The sequence below is a fragment of the Melospiza georgiana genome, chromosome 15 (genome assembly GCF_028018845.1).
Source record: "Melospiza georgiana isolate bMelGeo1 chromosome 15, bMelGeo1.pri, whole genome shotgun sequence".
In the NCBI taxonomy this organism is placed as follows: Eukaryota; Metazoa; Chordata; class Aves; order Passeriformes; family Passerellidae; genus Melospiza; species Melospiza georgiana.
This window is the reverse complement of record NC_080444.1, coordinates 16,691,802-16,705,527: the sequence shown is the minus strand read 5'-3', so window position 1 is coordinate 16,705,527 and position 13,726 is coordinate 16,691,802. Positions and strand designations below refer to the sequence as shown.

The following is a 13,726-nucleotide window of genomic DNA, read 5'->3' as shown; positions in this document are numbered from 1 at the left end:
AGGTAATTTTGTATTACAAGGGAAATATCCTTGCACTGTGGTCTGGAGAAAAGAGGCAGAGTTATTTCCCATTTAAAATGGAGATCAAAATGAGCAAAATGTCTCTTCCAAAGCACAAGCACGTTTTCTGTAATTTGTCTATAGATAGCCTTGGCAGCAATTTAAAACTAATGTCTCCAATAAATGACCAGTGTAACTCTAATGTGCCCTCTAAAGTCTGACACTCTTCAACAGCCAATGCACTTTCCTTGTAAGTTCATTTTATTAGTCAACTAATTCATAAATAAATTAAATTCTTCTCGTAGAACATGCTTTCCGTACAGTCATAATCAGAAAAGCAGGGAAGCCTCAGCAGAAAAATGTTCCTACATTTTTCAACAAAACTGGATATACAAATTTAATACATCATACATAAGTAAAGGCAAGTGACCTTTTAATAGGATAACTTCTGTTCTTGTAAGGTTATTTTTGAGGCCAATCTTCTAATGCTACACCAAATTATGTATGAAAGGGTTGGTAGGATGCTGGTAGAGTTTAAAAATGATGTTGGAAGAAGAATAAGAGACTTCAGGGTAATCTTTCTGTCCAGATTTCATTGTAAGTGCTCATGGGCAAGCCATGACAGTGAAACTGATGGGAGGGATGAAGGGATTGAATCCTCACAAATCTGGGCAGCCGTTGGGCTGTCTGGAGACAATTTTTCTCTTTGGAAATCCTCATGGTTTGCTGCTACTCATGGAGGAGAGGCCACACCCCAGCCACAGGGACAGTCACCTTGCTGTGTGACTGGGAAGGGCTTGCTCTGCACATCTGGGCCAAGGCACGTGGTGTGGAGGGGGTAGAATTTGGAGTTTGAATCAGTTTGGGGTTTGGAAGATATTAATGTGCTTTTTATTCCACTAGAAACTGCACTGTGTTTGCTCTATTCCTTTTTCTTTTGGGAACAGAAGCTTTTTGGAAAGGGAAGTGTGTAAAAGAGGTCAGGAAGTGTGAGAACAGTTGGGTTTAGGTGGTGTTGACATGATGTCTTCAGAGGTAGCTGAAAAGCAATAGAGTCCTTTTATTTTCCAGATATTTAAGTCTTAATTCCAGCAGCATTTTTAAGTGGCTTTTTGGGTACAGTTTTTTATAGATGTGGCATAAACGTTTTAATTCTTGATATTTAACTAAAAGCTTTGATGCATGTCTGGATTTTCATCATCTTAGTCATTAGCAATATTGGATTATTAGTCATGTCATGTCATCAAGGAGGTGCCTGAAATCTGTGTGGAGCTCATTACTGACACTGTTTTGTCGTCTTCGTGAAGAGCACAGTGTACTGACAATTACAGTTACACTGCCATGAACAGTTGTCTGAATCACCAAAAACTGGTTTAAGCAGCTAATAATAGGCACCAAGTTGGAAGCCTTTAGTCAGATCAGAAGGCAGCATGTTCTGAGTGCTGAGCAAACTGAGATGGGAGAGAAGAACAATTTCACAGAATTCCAGACTGGTTTGTGCTGGGAGGGACCTTAAAGCTCTTCCAGTTCCAACCCCCTGCCATGGCAGGGACACCTCCCACTGTCCCAGGCTGCTCCAATGTCCAGCCTGGCCTCGGGCACTGCCAGGGATCCAGGGGCAGCCCCAGCTGCTCTGGGCACCCTGTGCCAGGGCCTGCCCACCCTGCCAGGGAACAATTCCCAATATCCCAATATCCCCAATATCCATCCCTGCCCCTGGCAGTGGGAGCCATTCCCTGTGTCCTCTCCCTCCATCCCTTGTCCCCAGTCCCTCTCCAGCTCTCCTCGAGCCCCTTTAGACCCTGGAAGGGGCTCTGAGGTCTCTCCAGAGCCTTCTCTTCTCCCAGCCGAACACCCCCAGCTCTCCCAGCTTGTCTTCATTTCCACTTTGACAAACACAGAGACGTTTTTAGATAAGGATAATTATTTGGGTCCTGTCCAGATATCACTACTAGAAACACTTTTATTTTAAGGAAAGGTATTTGTGTTGCTAAGGAGCATCTCAGCTGAGGGTTTGCTCTGAAGGTTTCAGCTGAATCTGAGCTCTCCATCACACACCAGTGGTGTCATTGCTGTTGTGGTAGCTCAGATAGACTTGTATAACTAACGTGGTTTGTGATTATAGCAACATTTTAACACTTTAGCTTGTTTGTCTGAGGGAGGAATAGTTCCTGTGCCAGCAGTTACATCTGCTGCCACAGCTGCATCGACAAGGGGCACGGTGCCCGCGCCGCACACTGCTGTTGCTGTGGCAGCCCTGCTCTCCCTCTGGTCTGTACAGAGGATGATCCACCAGGCTGCAAATAAAGATATTGCTGCACTTTCCTGCTGTGGCTATGGTTTATGCTACAGATGTATTGATTCCCTTCAAACACCTCTTTTCTCTGTCTGATTGAAAACCTTTCCCATTAGCATGAGGGAAGGCGTCCCCATGCTGCCCTTGCTGCAGTGAATGGAGCCCAGTCTGGTTTGTCCTGATGCACAAACTCTGGGATTGCCCAGCTGTGTGGAAAACTTCCCTTCTCTGTGAAACCTTGACAACACATGGGTGGCTCTCTGTTGTGGGAGAACATTTCCTCAGGGCATGGAAGGAGCTCACCAGTGTGGAGCAGTACCAGGACAACTGTACCTGGAACGGCACCAGGGAGCTGGAGAGGTGTTTGGAGACAGCTCTGGACAGGGTGAGAGGCAAGTGCAAAGCTGTATCCTGTAATCAGAATTTTAAACACAGAGGTAGAGCTAGAAATGTGAAAGTGCTAAGATGTAATCCCAAGCAAAAGGTATTTCCCATGGAAAAGTATTTCCCATTGAAATACTGATTGCCTCAATATAACAAGGAGCAGAAGGTGCACAATACCTTTATTTTCATACTTTTATATTAGTTAAAAGAGCATGGAGAGACAGAGCAAGGGGAAATGGCTTCCCACTGCTACAAGGCAGGGATAGATGGGATATTGAGAAGGAATTGTTCCCTGGGAGGGTGGGCAGGCCCTGGAGCAGGGTGCCCAGAGCAGCTGGGGCTGCCCCTGGATCTCTGGCAGTGCCCAAGGCCAGGCTGGACACTGGGACTTAGAGCAATCTGGGACACTGGAAGGTGTTTCTGCCATGGCAGGGGGTGAGACTGAATGAGCTTTAAGGTCTCTCCCAGCCCAAACCAGTCTGGGATTCTGTGTCTCCGGTTTCTGTTGCCATCACTTACCAGCCTGTTGAAATAACAAACTGTGTGACCTCCATTCCTTATCTCCAAAATGCCAGCCCTTTGCTTGCCAGTTTTGTTCCAGCCAACTGAAACTTCCCCTCCTTGTGTTTATAACCAGTCTTGGAATGAAACTGTTCTCATCTTCGTGTGAGGCTGCAGAGCTCTGGAAATAGCAATTCTCTCAGTTTGGTCCTTCATTCTCCCCAGTGCTTTACGTCTGCAGTTTGTGTACATGTGCCTTGTTTTATTTAAAGACTTTTACTATTTTCAGTTAATACTTGGGGATTCTGTTGCCCACAACAAGCTCTTGCAAGGTACCTACTGTGGAGCTGCAGCCACATGCTACTTAAGTCATAGAAAATCACAAAGCAGCTGACAGCATGACTCTGGTAACTCTCTGCACAGTCCCAGGGGATTTGATCTCTAGTCCTCCTGTATTAAAGAAATTGAGCTGTTTTGTGTAATTCCCAGTTACCTCTGCCTCTGCAAAATGAGGGGTTTGTAGGGTTAGAGTTAACACATGTATAGCTGTAACACTTCTCCCTCATGCAGCACCTGTTAGGGCTGGATGTTAAAATGCTCAGATTTGTCCTAAATATTGAGTGTAGTGTACAGGTGAATAAATAAATGTATGGACTTAGTAAATAATGAAAGTCTTTCTGGAGAGTGATGGGGATTACATAATCAACACATCTCTTCTGAGAGTCCTCACTTGCCATTAGTTTTGCCAGAAGAGTTGTTTCTGCAGATAAATTAATTTCCTGAGCTTTGACCAGTGTGAAGGGAATCGGGACAGGTCTTTTTTAACATGGAGGAGGAAGAAATTAGCTGTGCTCTGTTTGAATTTTTTGAGAATATCAAATACACTTTTCTTTAGCAAATTCCTAGGAGAAAAATGTTCAGTGGTTGCCTGTCCATTCTTTTTTTTTTTTTTTTTTGCTTTTAAAATGGGTGATTTTTTTTAAGCTGCTTAAAAGTTGGAATTTGCATTCCCAGAGAAATTGTAAAATGTAAAGCAAAAAAAAATAGAACAAGCAGCTGAAGTTTTGAAGTTTAATCAGAAATGAAAATGCCAGGAACACCTTTGAAAAGCTTGGTTTCCGTGGCATTGAAATTCCCAAAGTATCTGTGTACACATGGATGTGGGTTTGTTATTTTTGTGTAAGAGTTTTTGAGCACCAGTTATGAGACGATTCTGCTTAATGTTAAATTGAAAAGTTTCTTAGTGTAAGACAGTCAGAAAACTTCTTTCTGCAATGCTATTTTTACAACTGCAGGTTCAAACGAGAGTGTCCAGACTTGGAGAATTCAATTAGTGAGTGTTTGGCTCCTGCACAGGGATGTGTAATCCTGGGCTGTGGCAATGCTTGGTGGCAGGGCCAGCTCTGACAGCATTCAATTATGCAACAATAAACACATTGCAGAGCCTTTCTGGGGCTGCACCAGCTCGGGGTGGCTGCAGCAGCACCACTTCGGAGACTTTAACTTCTTGAGTGCCTGAAGAAGCTGTCCTAAAAATCTGACCTGTAAACAAGGAGGAAAATCTGGGTGGTGTTTCTGTGAAGTCAGTCCAGGCACATAACTCTGAGGCTTTAACACATTTATTGTCAGCCTTTGAAATCCTTGAAAATCAAGTTTCAAAGTCCTAGAGATTATAATTCCTTTTTTTTCCCTATTGCATCTTTTGTCTCTTGTTGGAAAAGCAATTCGCCAGTCCTTCAATAAAGAGTTCCCTTTGAAGTTGCTCTGCCTAAGCCAGGGAGTCTGGGCAAAGAGAAGGCAGAGCAAGTACAGAGCTGGGGCATTGTTACACAGAATGTTCTGAGTTGGAAGGGACCCACAAGGATCATACATAAAGTCCATCTCTTCACTGAATGGGGGTCAGACCCACAACCCTGGTGTTATTATTAGCTTTGCTGGGTTGTGTTCAATAGTGTAATTTAAAAAGCTTAACACTGACCCCAAACTTGTGCAGTTGAGGCTGCTGCAGTTTTTTAATTGCTGGAAGACTTACCTTAGTCACGACCGGAACAAATTTGGAGTTTAACAAAAACCAAAATGTATTTCATGTGGAAAAGGTACAACCTCTGTCTTGTCAGGGGAGGTGGTTCTCTGCCACAAATTGTTACTAATGGTAGAAAGAACAGCTTTAGAAATGTCAAGTTTTTCCTGATTTAAATATTAGTAAATTCTGAACAGTCAAAGTTAACTAGAATCTGAGATGGAATCACTCTGTGACAGATGGTACAATATTTTTTTAATATTGGAGTTACACCTTCTTACTAATAACATATTCCCAGCTGACCCTTTGGCCTGAGGTAACATCTGCTCCTCAAAAGGAGCAACTTAAGTTATGCCTCCTCCAAAGGCAAAAAACCTAAATGAAAAAATTTAAGTTGGAGAAGCCCTCTGAGACCCTTGAGTCCAGCTGTTTCCCCAGCACTGCCAAGGCCACCACTAAACCCTGTCACTAAGTGCCACATCCGCATGGCTTTGAAATCCCTCCAGGGATGGTGACTCCACCCCTGCTCTGGGTAGCTCTGCCGGGGTTTGACAGTGCTTGCAGTGAAGAATCTTTCTCTGAAATCCAGCCTGGGCCTGCCCTGGCCCAGCCTGAGGCCGTTCCCTCTGCTCCTGTCCCTGTTCCCTGGAGCACAGCCCGACCCCCCGGCTGTGCCCTCCTGGCAGGAGCTGTGCAGAGCCACAAGGGCCCCCTGAGCCTCCTTTGCTCCAGGCTGAGCCCCTGCCCAGCTCCCTCAGCCCCTCCTGGGGCTCCAGCCCCTTCCCAGCTCCGTTCCCTGCCCTGGACACGCTCCAGCCCCTGCAGGGCTCTGTGGCCATGAGGGCCCAGAACAGGACACAGCCCTCGAGGTGCCCCAGCAGTGCCAGCACAGGGGACAGGCCCTGCCCTGCTTCTGCTGCCACCCCAATGCTGGCACAGCCCAGGGGCCATTGGCCTCTTGCAGCCCTGGGCTCATGTCCAGCCACTGGCACAGCACCCCCAGGCCTTTCCTGCTGGACACTTCCCAGCCTGGAGCATCCCTGGGGTTGTTGTGATCCCAGGGCAGAAACCAGCACCTGGCCTGGTTGAACCCCATACAGCTGGCCTCAGCCCATGGATCCAGCCTGTCCAGATCCCTCTGCAGAGCCCTCCAGCAGATGCACACTCCTGCCCAGTGTGGTGCTGTCTGTGCAGTTACTGAGGCTGCCCTCCATCCCCTCATCCAGTTCACCAACAGAGACATCAAACAGGGCTGGCCCAGTGCTGAGCCCAGGGAACCCCACTGGTGACTGGCCTGGATTTAGGGCCATTCACCTCCCCAGCTGTGCCAACACCAGAGCCACTCACCTCAAATCATCTTGCAGTGTGCTGATGTCATCACTGAGAACAATGAGAGTTGAATTTCAGAAACTGCTCAGGGCATGGACGGCCCTTTCCAGACGAGCCTGCCCAGCTGTTCCGCTTGGCACCGTGAGGTCCCTGCACTGCATTTGTCACTGGGGGGGAATTTAAGCTCATTCCTCTAAATACCAGCAGCTGCTTGGGGTCTGCCCTGCCTTGTGGGGTTTGAGAAGCCATCTCTGGGCCGTGGCTGTAGGCTCTGAACAGAGAGAACCTTGAAATCTACTTTAAATCAGTGTGTCAGCAGTGAGAGGTGCCTGAGCCGTGTGCGGCTGCGGGCTGTCTTCATTCCCACTGTATTTTTAACTTTTTTCAAGAGATTGCTCGTTGTGCTGATTACATTATTTGCAGTGGTTTTGTCTCCTTTGATGCCTGTGCCAGTAGTGCTTATGTAAAGGGACTTGATGATATTGAATGGTAAGAATGAACAAATGCAGCAGGAATTCAATTGCTATTTTGCTCTCAAGCACAAGTGTTCTTCTTTCTAAATCAAGTCTGACCACTTACTATGTCAGTCAGCTGCTTTTGTTGGAGACATGGAGAAACTATTTAATTCACATTTGATTTAAAGGAAATTTTTGTTCCCTTGAGGTGCATTATTTAATTTAGAAGTTTTGGAAATGTATGATTTCCAAGTGCTCTGTGGGCTTTGAAAGAGTTGATCTTCATCTCAGCTACAAAATCCAATGTATTATGGGTATGTGCCAAATAACTGGCCAGCATTACCCTATTCTCTGAAGAGAGAGGGAGTTGGAAGTTATTTGTCAGATCACCCAGGAATTATTGATGATGAGTCCTTTCAGATACTTTTAAAATTAAATTTCTTAATCCTGCAGCCATCCACCTCAACTGGTACATGCAATTTCAGAATTCATGTTATAGAGCACCTGATAATTACTGACAGTTTAAAATACCTCACTGTTACGTCATTTACAACTTGATTAATTAGTAGACACAGCTCTTCTTAAATTCCAAATTTTAAGGGGCTTGTGAGTGTTTTCCAGTAGTTAGACAGAGCCTTCCCATGGGTGCAGTAAAGGCTGCACTGCTGTAAATTTACAGCCCTGTCTGCAGCACTCTGAAGTCATCTCAGCTGCTGCCACGTCTGTGCCTCGCTCTGATGTTCAGCAGAGAGTTTGCAGGGAAGTTTGTGTGCTGATCTGGCAGAGGAAGCCCCTGCCAGAGCGAGTAGCTGGCTGTTGGATGAGCGTGCTGAAATGAAGGGCTGAGCTCTGGAGGCGCAGCCTGGGATGGGATGTGGCAGCCAACAGTTGGATTGTCTTAAACTGCCAAAGACCCTCAGTCAGGGAAGCACACACGCTTCTTTCATGAGCGCTGGCAGTGCCAGTCGGGCGCTTTCTAAAGAAGAATTGCCATCAGTTGGGTATTCAGAAGAAAAATGACTGTTCAAAAATGACTGTGCAAAAAAGCAAATTTTCATTATACCACGGTGGGGACACTCCATTATTAACTTCTTTGCCTCTCTGTGTTCAGACAGAGCAGGGTTTCTGTGCGTTGATTCATCACACTTGGCTTGAGAGACAGCACAACATCTCCAGATATCGGAGAGGCTGATTTTGTGGTGCTTCAATGTCGCTTTTATTCTGCCCCTACTCAATAGAGCTTTGTGTTCTCCTGGCTCCTAGAGGTTGTAATGCTGCTGTGGAGGCAGGAATGATGGGGAAATATGGACCATAAAAAATATTGGCAAACTGGTGTTTCTCAAAAATATGACCTGTGCTTAAACCAACAGCAAAATCTTTATTTGACTTTTAAATCATGGCATCTGATTGTCTTTTGATTCTTGTGAGCCTCTAAACAAAAGCATGATGTACTTTTATGTTATCCCAGGAGCTCGCTGGGAACTAGGGATTCAAGGCATGGCAGATATACAGGAAAATTCCCCAGAGTTCAGACACAGCCCCCATGTGAGAGGGTGTTCAGGGCCAGCTGTTTGCTGTGGTGTTTGCAGAGGGCAGGGCTGGAGCTGTTCAGGGGTGCGGGCAGAGAGGAGGAGCACAGAGCCCTGGCTCAGCTGGGCCCTGCCTGCAGCACTGTGCACAGAGCTGGGCACATCCTGCAATTCACCCCTGCACGTGTGGGGCTTGAATCCAAACACAGGTGGAAAAGAAACTTCAGGAGCAGGACACAAATATTCCTGAGGGCGGGCAGGGTTTCCTCTGTGTTGTTGATGCTGCTCAGTCTTTCTCTCAACTTCAGTTTGTTTTCCTCCAAATAAGTGCTGGCATATCTGTTTTCTTGCTTGTTCTGTGCTGGAAACACCTCTCCTCCTGACACCCCTGCTTTCCATCCTCTGTAACTTGGCTTGGAGCTGGAGGGAGGAAGAGGCCCTGTACTGTGCAGTGGGAACTTGATTTTATTTCCCCAAATTGATAATGGGATTGATGAAAACTGCTGTTCCAGTGTAATGGGACGTGCTTGATGATTTGCAGGACAGTAATGTATTCTGTGTATTCTGTGTGGGAACATCTGCCATGAGGGAAGGGCTTGGGGAGGGGGAAAAGCATGTGGTAGAGCTGCAGATACTACTTCAAAATTACTTACATGAATGCAAAGAATAGTTTAATTAAAGGCAGAATGCAAATTCCTCAGCTTATAGAGAAAAGTATCTGGAGAAATCTGGTTCAGCGATGTTACTGAGCATCTGCTGGCTCCTGGAGATGCTTTTATGGCATATTTACAGGGGGCTTAGCAGGTTGCTCAGCCTCTGGAAGGACAATACTCAGTGTTCGTCTCAGTTCACTTGCTGCTATTTTTACAACTTTCTGTGTTCAAATGGCTCAGAATAACATGCTTGTCATTCACCTGTCAGCTGAGAAATGTAACTTATTTCAGACTTCCTTCCCCTGAGAGTAGCTTTGGGATGAGGAATATCTTCAATTACCAAAAAATTCTGTGCTGTCCCCATCCTCTGTGCTCTGAAAAAGCAGATGTTTACAGAGCTCCCTGCTTCAGGCTGACCTAGCTAAGGGTGATGCTGTGTAGCAGGTCAAGGTTGTGGAGTGAAGTTTTTAGCATCACAAGAGATCCTTTCAAATTTTGGAGGCCTGTGGATGCATCATGGGGATCTCCTGTACTGGTTTAATTTGATGAATTGCAGCAGAGGAGGGCTGGTAGAACACTGCCAGGCCTTACCTGACCCCTCCTGTCACACAGGGGCCCTCATGGAGCACCAGCAAACCAGCTCAGCTCTCTGGGGTTCTGCTGTGTCTCCCTGCTGGGACTGGGCTGTTAAACTGACTGCAGCTGCTGCCAGTGCTGCTCTTTAGCATCACCCTGATCATGGCTGGCAGGGGTTCTGCCCTGTTTGACTGGCTGGGGGTCAGAGCTGGAGCCCTGGGCTGGGCCCACAGCAGGGCAGGGGAGATTCTGCCCCTGTTTCCCTGTGCTCAGGTGATTTCCCACCTGCAGAGCTGCCCCAGCACAGGGAGGAGCTGGAGCTGCTGGGGCCAGGCCAGAGGAGGCTCCAGGATGATGCCAGGGATGGAGCAGCTCTGCTGGCAGGAAAGGCTGGCACAGCTGCCATTGTTCACCTGCACAGGAGAAGCTTTGGGGGGAGCTCAGGGTGGCCTTGCAGGGCCTGAAGGAGCCCCAGAAAACCTGGAGAGAGACAACTGACACGGGATGGAGGGACAGGGCACAGGGAATGGCTCCCACTGCCAGGGGACAGGGATGGATGGGATATTGGGAATGAGGAATTGTTCCCTGTGAGGGTGGGCAGGCCCTGGCACAGGGTGCCCAGAGCAGCTGTGGCTGCCCCTGGATCCCTGGCAGTGCCCAAGGCCAGGCTCGAGCACCTGGGACAGTGGGAGGTGTCCCTGCCAGGGCAGGGGGAGGAATGGGATGGGCTTTGAGGTCCCTTCCAACCCAAACCAGTCTGGGATTCCATGATCCACAGTGTTACAATTTTATGTCTACAGAAGGAACAGGTGCCATTAGTGGTTTCAAAGCTCTTTAGAACAGAACAAATGTGGAATCTTTTTGTTCCATGATGGGTAACTGGTCAGTGGTCACTGTTGGGATTAAGCAAAAGTTTTCTCCAGAAGGAAATAACCCCCAATTCTAACAGTTGTGCTTTGTTTTCTCCCCCCTCTGACACAGGTTGCCAACTTGGCCTGCTCCATCTCCAACAACGAGGAGGGTGTGAAGCTGGTCCGGATGTCAGCCAGCCAGCTGGAGGCCCTGTGTCCCCAGGTGAGGAGACAAACCCCAACCTGCTGCTGCTGCTTAGGGCTGCTCTGCTGTCACAGTGGCTGTGTCTTGCTGCAGAACTTGATTTTTTCCCTTAGTACATGCAGAGGATGAAATGCAGCATCAAGGCATCAAGACTTAGGAACTTTAAACTTCATGGCAAAGGAATCACTGATGTGAAAGGGTCGTTTTTACGTCACAGCTCTAATTCCATTTGGCCAGGACATTCCAGTAACCTGCAGTCAGTAAATGTGGGAAGCTTCAGTGGTATCCTGTGCACATCTGTGCTGCAGGAAGGTGCTTTGTGAAGGTGCTAGCACTGCTCCTGGGCATGCTGTAAGATGAATTATAAAATACTATTTTTGCCTGAGTAGAATATAAATATGCCAAATAATCTTCCCGATGGAGTAGGATGAGAGGAAGTTGGCTATGTGTGAACAGTGTGAGCCTGGCTGAGACTACCTTTTAATTAATAACTTTTTAATGGAAACAAGGAAATTAAGTTTATGTAAGCACTAGACTATCCTCTTCCTTCTTGACAGCCTGGTGTTTTAAATGTCAACAACTAGATACTTGGATGAACCCCTGAAGACTGCAGGGTGCTGTTGATTTGTGTAATTTACATTTTTTAAAGCAACAGGAAATTCAGATCTAAAACATCCAAATAAGTGGTTGTTGCTAAGGAGGAACTAACAGAAAATATGTGCTCAGTAAAATTGGCAAAATGACATTTTATGAAAATAAAGTGTATTGTCTCTTGGAATTTCTTCAGGTTTTCCCATCTGTATTGGTGTTTTTAATCAAAAGGAAGAGGGGTGTTCACCTGTACCCGCCCCAGCAGGAGGGGATTTGGAGGGAATAGGTGAAGGCAGTGTGAGGAGCAGGACTGGTTTGCCTTTTGTATGACCTGCAGGTAACTGTGCTGTTAACCAGGTGAAGAGAGGTCCCTGAACATAAAGCCTAAAATGTTAAATCCTAACATTCAATCCTAATCCTTTGGGCATCCTGGGGTGTCTCTCTGTGCTCCCACTCCTGCATGGGCTGAGCTGTTCCCTGCCCCTGCCCTGGGGTGAGGGCTGCGCACGGCTGCTGAAACCAAAGGTCAGGTTCTGCAGTTGGAACAAAGCATGTGGAAGAAAAAGCTTTTAGAAATCCATCTTCCCTGATAGGAGGGCTTGCTCTTTCCTGAAGGAGCCAACTAGGCTGATGTAAGTTTTTTTTAGTTATCTCCCAGAATATGGGTGTCTAACGCAGGGTGTTCCAAACAAATGCTGCTGCTTTTGAAAATAATCATCTGAAAAAAGTTAGGTTCTCTTTGAATTGAAATGTTTCTGGTGCTTGTCCAAGTCTGTGGGGGTGTTTTCCTCCCCCCATTGCTGAAATTGTGTGTATTTCAGACTCTTCTATCTTTGCTTTTCCAACAACTAACTGCCTATTTAAATAAATCCACTCCTGGATAAAATAAGCACGGTGGTAGTCAGCATGAAATAATGACCCAGCTGTAGTCACCAGTGTAGCCACATCTCCTGAAGTGCAGCTGTTAACCTTTGACTGGGGATTATGGACAATATATTTAACACACATTGGAGGCTCTGAGTATCTATAAATGCACAAGGGCTTTAACTGATGGATTTTGGCTTTACAAAGGTCACATCTCTGAACTTCCAAGCCTACAGTTGAGATGCTCCTCTGCACAGTCTTGCCTTAATTTCAGGGTCGTCACCAAGAGATTAGTAAATGACACTGTAGATGTTCATAGCAGTTGAAAGAGTGCTTTTATATTACATTACATGCTCTTGGGTTGATTCTTTAATGCTCTAAGAGTATTTAAACATGTTGTGAATCCTGAGAGATAATTAGGGGCACTTGTCTAAGCTGTTTTACAAATGGCATCTGTGTTTTCTGGTAACAATGGCTCGTCTGGTGCCAGTGCAAGCAGCACAGCTCTCCATCCTCCTCCTCCTCCTCAGCTGCCTTCCTCAGCTTGTCCCCAAACCTCGGGTATTCTCCACAATCTCTAAAAGATTCTCAATATCAAGAACAGCAAAGTGAGATTTTATTTCCTTTTCTAGACAATTTATTTTGCAGTTTATTCCTAATGAGGTTCACAGCTACTTCTTGAATCCTCTTAGGTGGCTGTGCTGAACAAATGTGTGCATTAGGCATAAGATACAGGATAACCCAACATTATATGCCCTATATGTTTTTAGAGGTTTTTTTTTTTTTGGCTCAGATGGTATTTTTCCAGGAAGATGCTGGATTCAGAATGAGTCAAGTCAATCAGTAATTACAATAGTTCCAGAAACGTCAAGCTATCAAGAGCACACAGAAATACAATGTATGAAATGTAATTCAAAGTATTGCTGTGCTTGAAAGATGAAACTGAAATTTAATGCACTTGAGTCCCAGGTAACCTCTTTAGTAGTTTATCTGAGTAGAAGCCATTCTGGGAGTAGGGAATTCCTGGTTAAAGAATGATTTCTGCAGAAATCAATCTGTAGAGTTAATTATAAAAGCTGTAGCTCAAATAGAGCCATAATTCGCTCCCTTGCCATCAGGATCCATTGAACTGGCAGCAGGAGGAAGGAACATGCAACCCTTCAAGTTGTCTGGGGAAAACCTGGAAGTTTTGTTGGTATTGACAAGCAGTCAGTCGTTGCCACTGTCACCCTTGGGCTCAGACCTCTTCAGGTTTAAAATTTTCTTTGAGGAAAAAGAAAATGCGGAAAAATTTTCATCAAAAGGTCTCTACAGAAACAAGCAGTCAATTTATTTAGCGTGGTTTTGTTCCTGGAAATCAGCTCTTCCTCAGGAGTAACATCATCCTTCCTGCTTGTGGGTCCCCAGCCAATTAGGACAGAAATTAATGTGAAGTTGAAGACTTAATGGGATATTTAGAGCTCCCTTCGAGG

General features: G+C 46.0%; 1 protein-coding gene across 2 annotated transcripts in view; it reads left to right on the top strand.

Annotated features, from left to right (window-relative positions):
• The window catches only part of CTNNA1 (catenin alpha 1), a 117,505-nt gene that overhangs the window by 75,557 nt on the left and 28,222 nt on the right, over nt 1–13,726 (top strand). For both annotated transcript variants that reach the window (XM_058034509.1, XM_058034510.1), the window contains one exon: nt 10,725–10,817. In XM_058034509.1, coding sequence (XP_057890492.1) covers nt 10,725–10,817 — 93 coding nt within the window. The remainder of the gene's footprint in view (nt 1–10,724; nt 10,818–13,726) is intronic.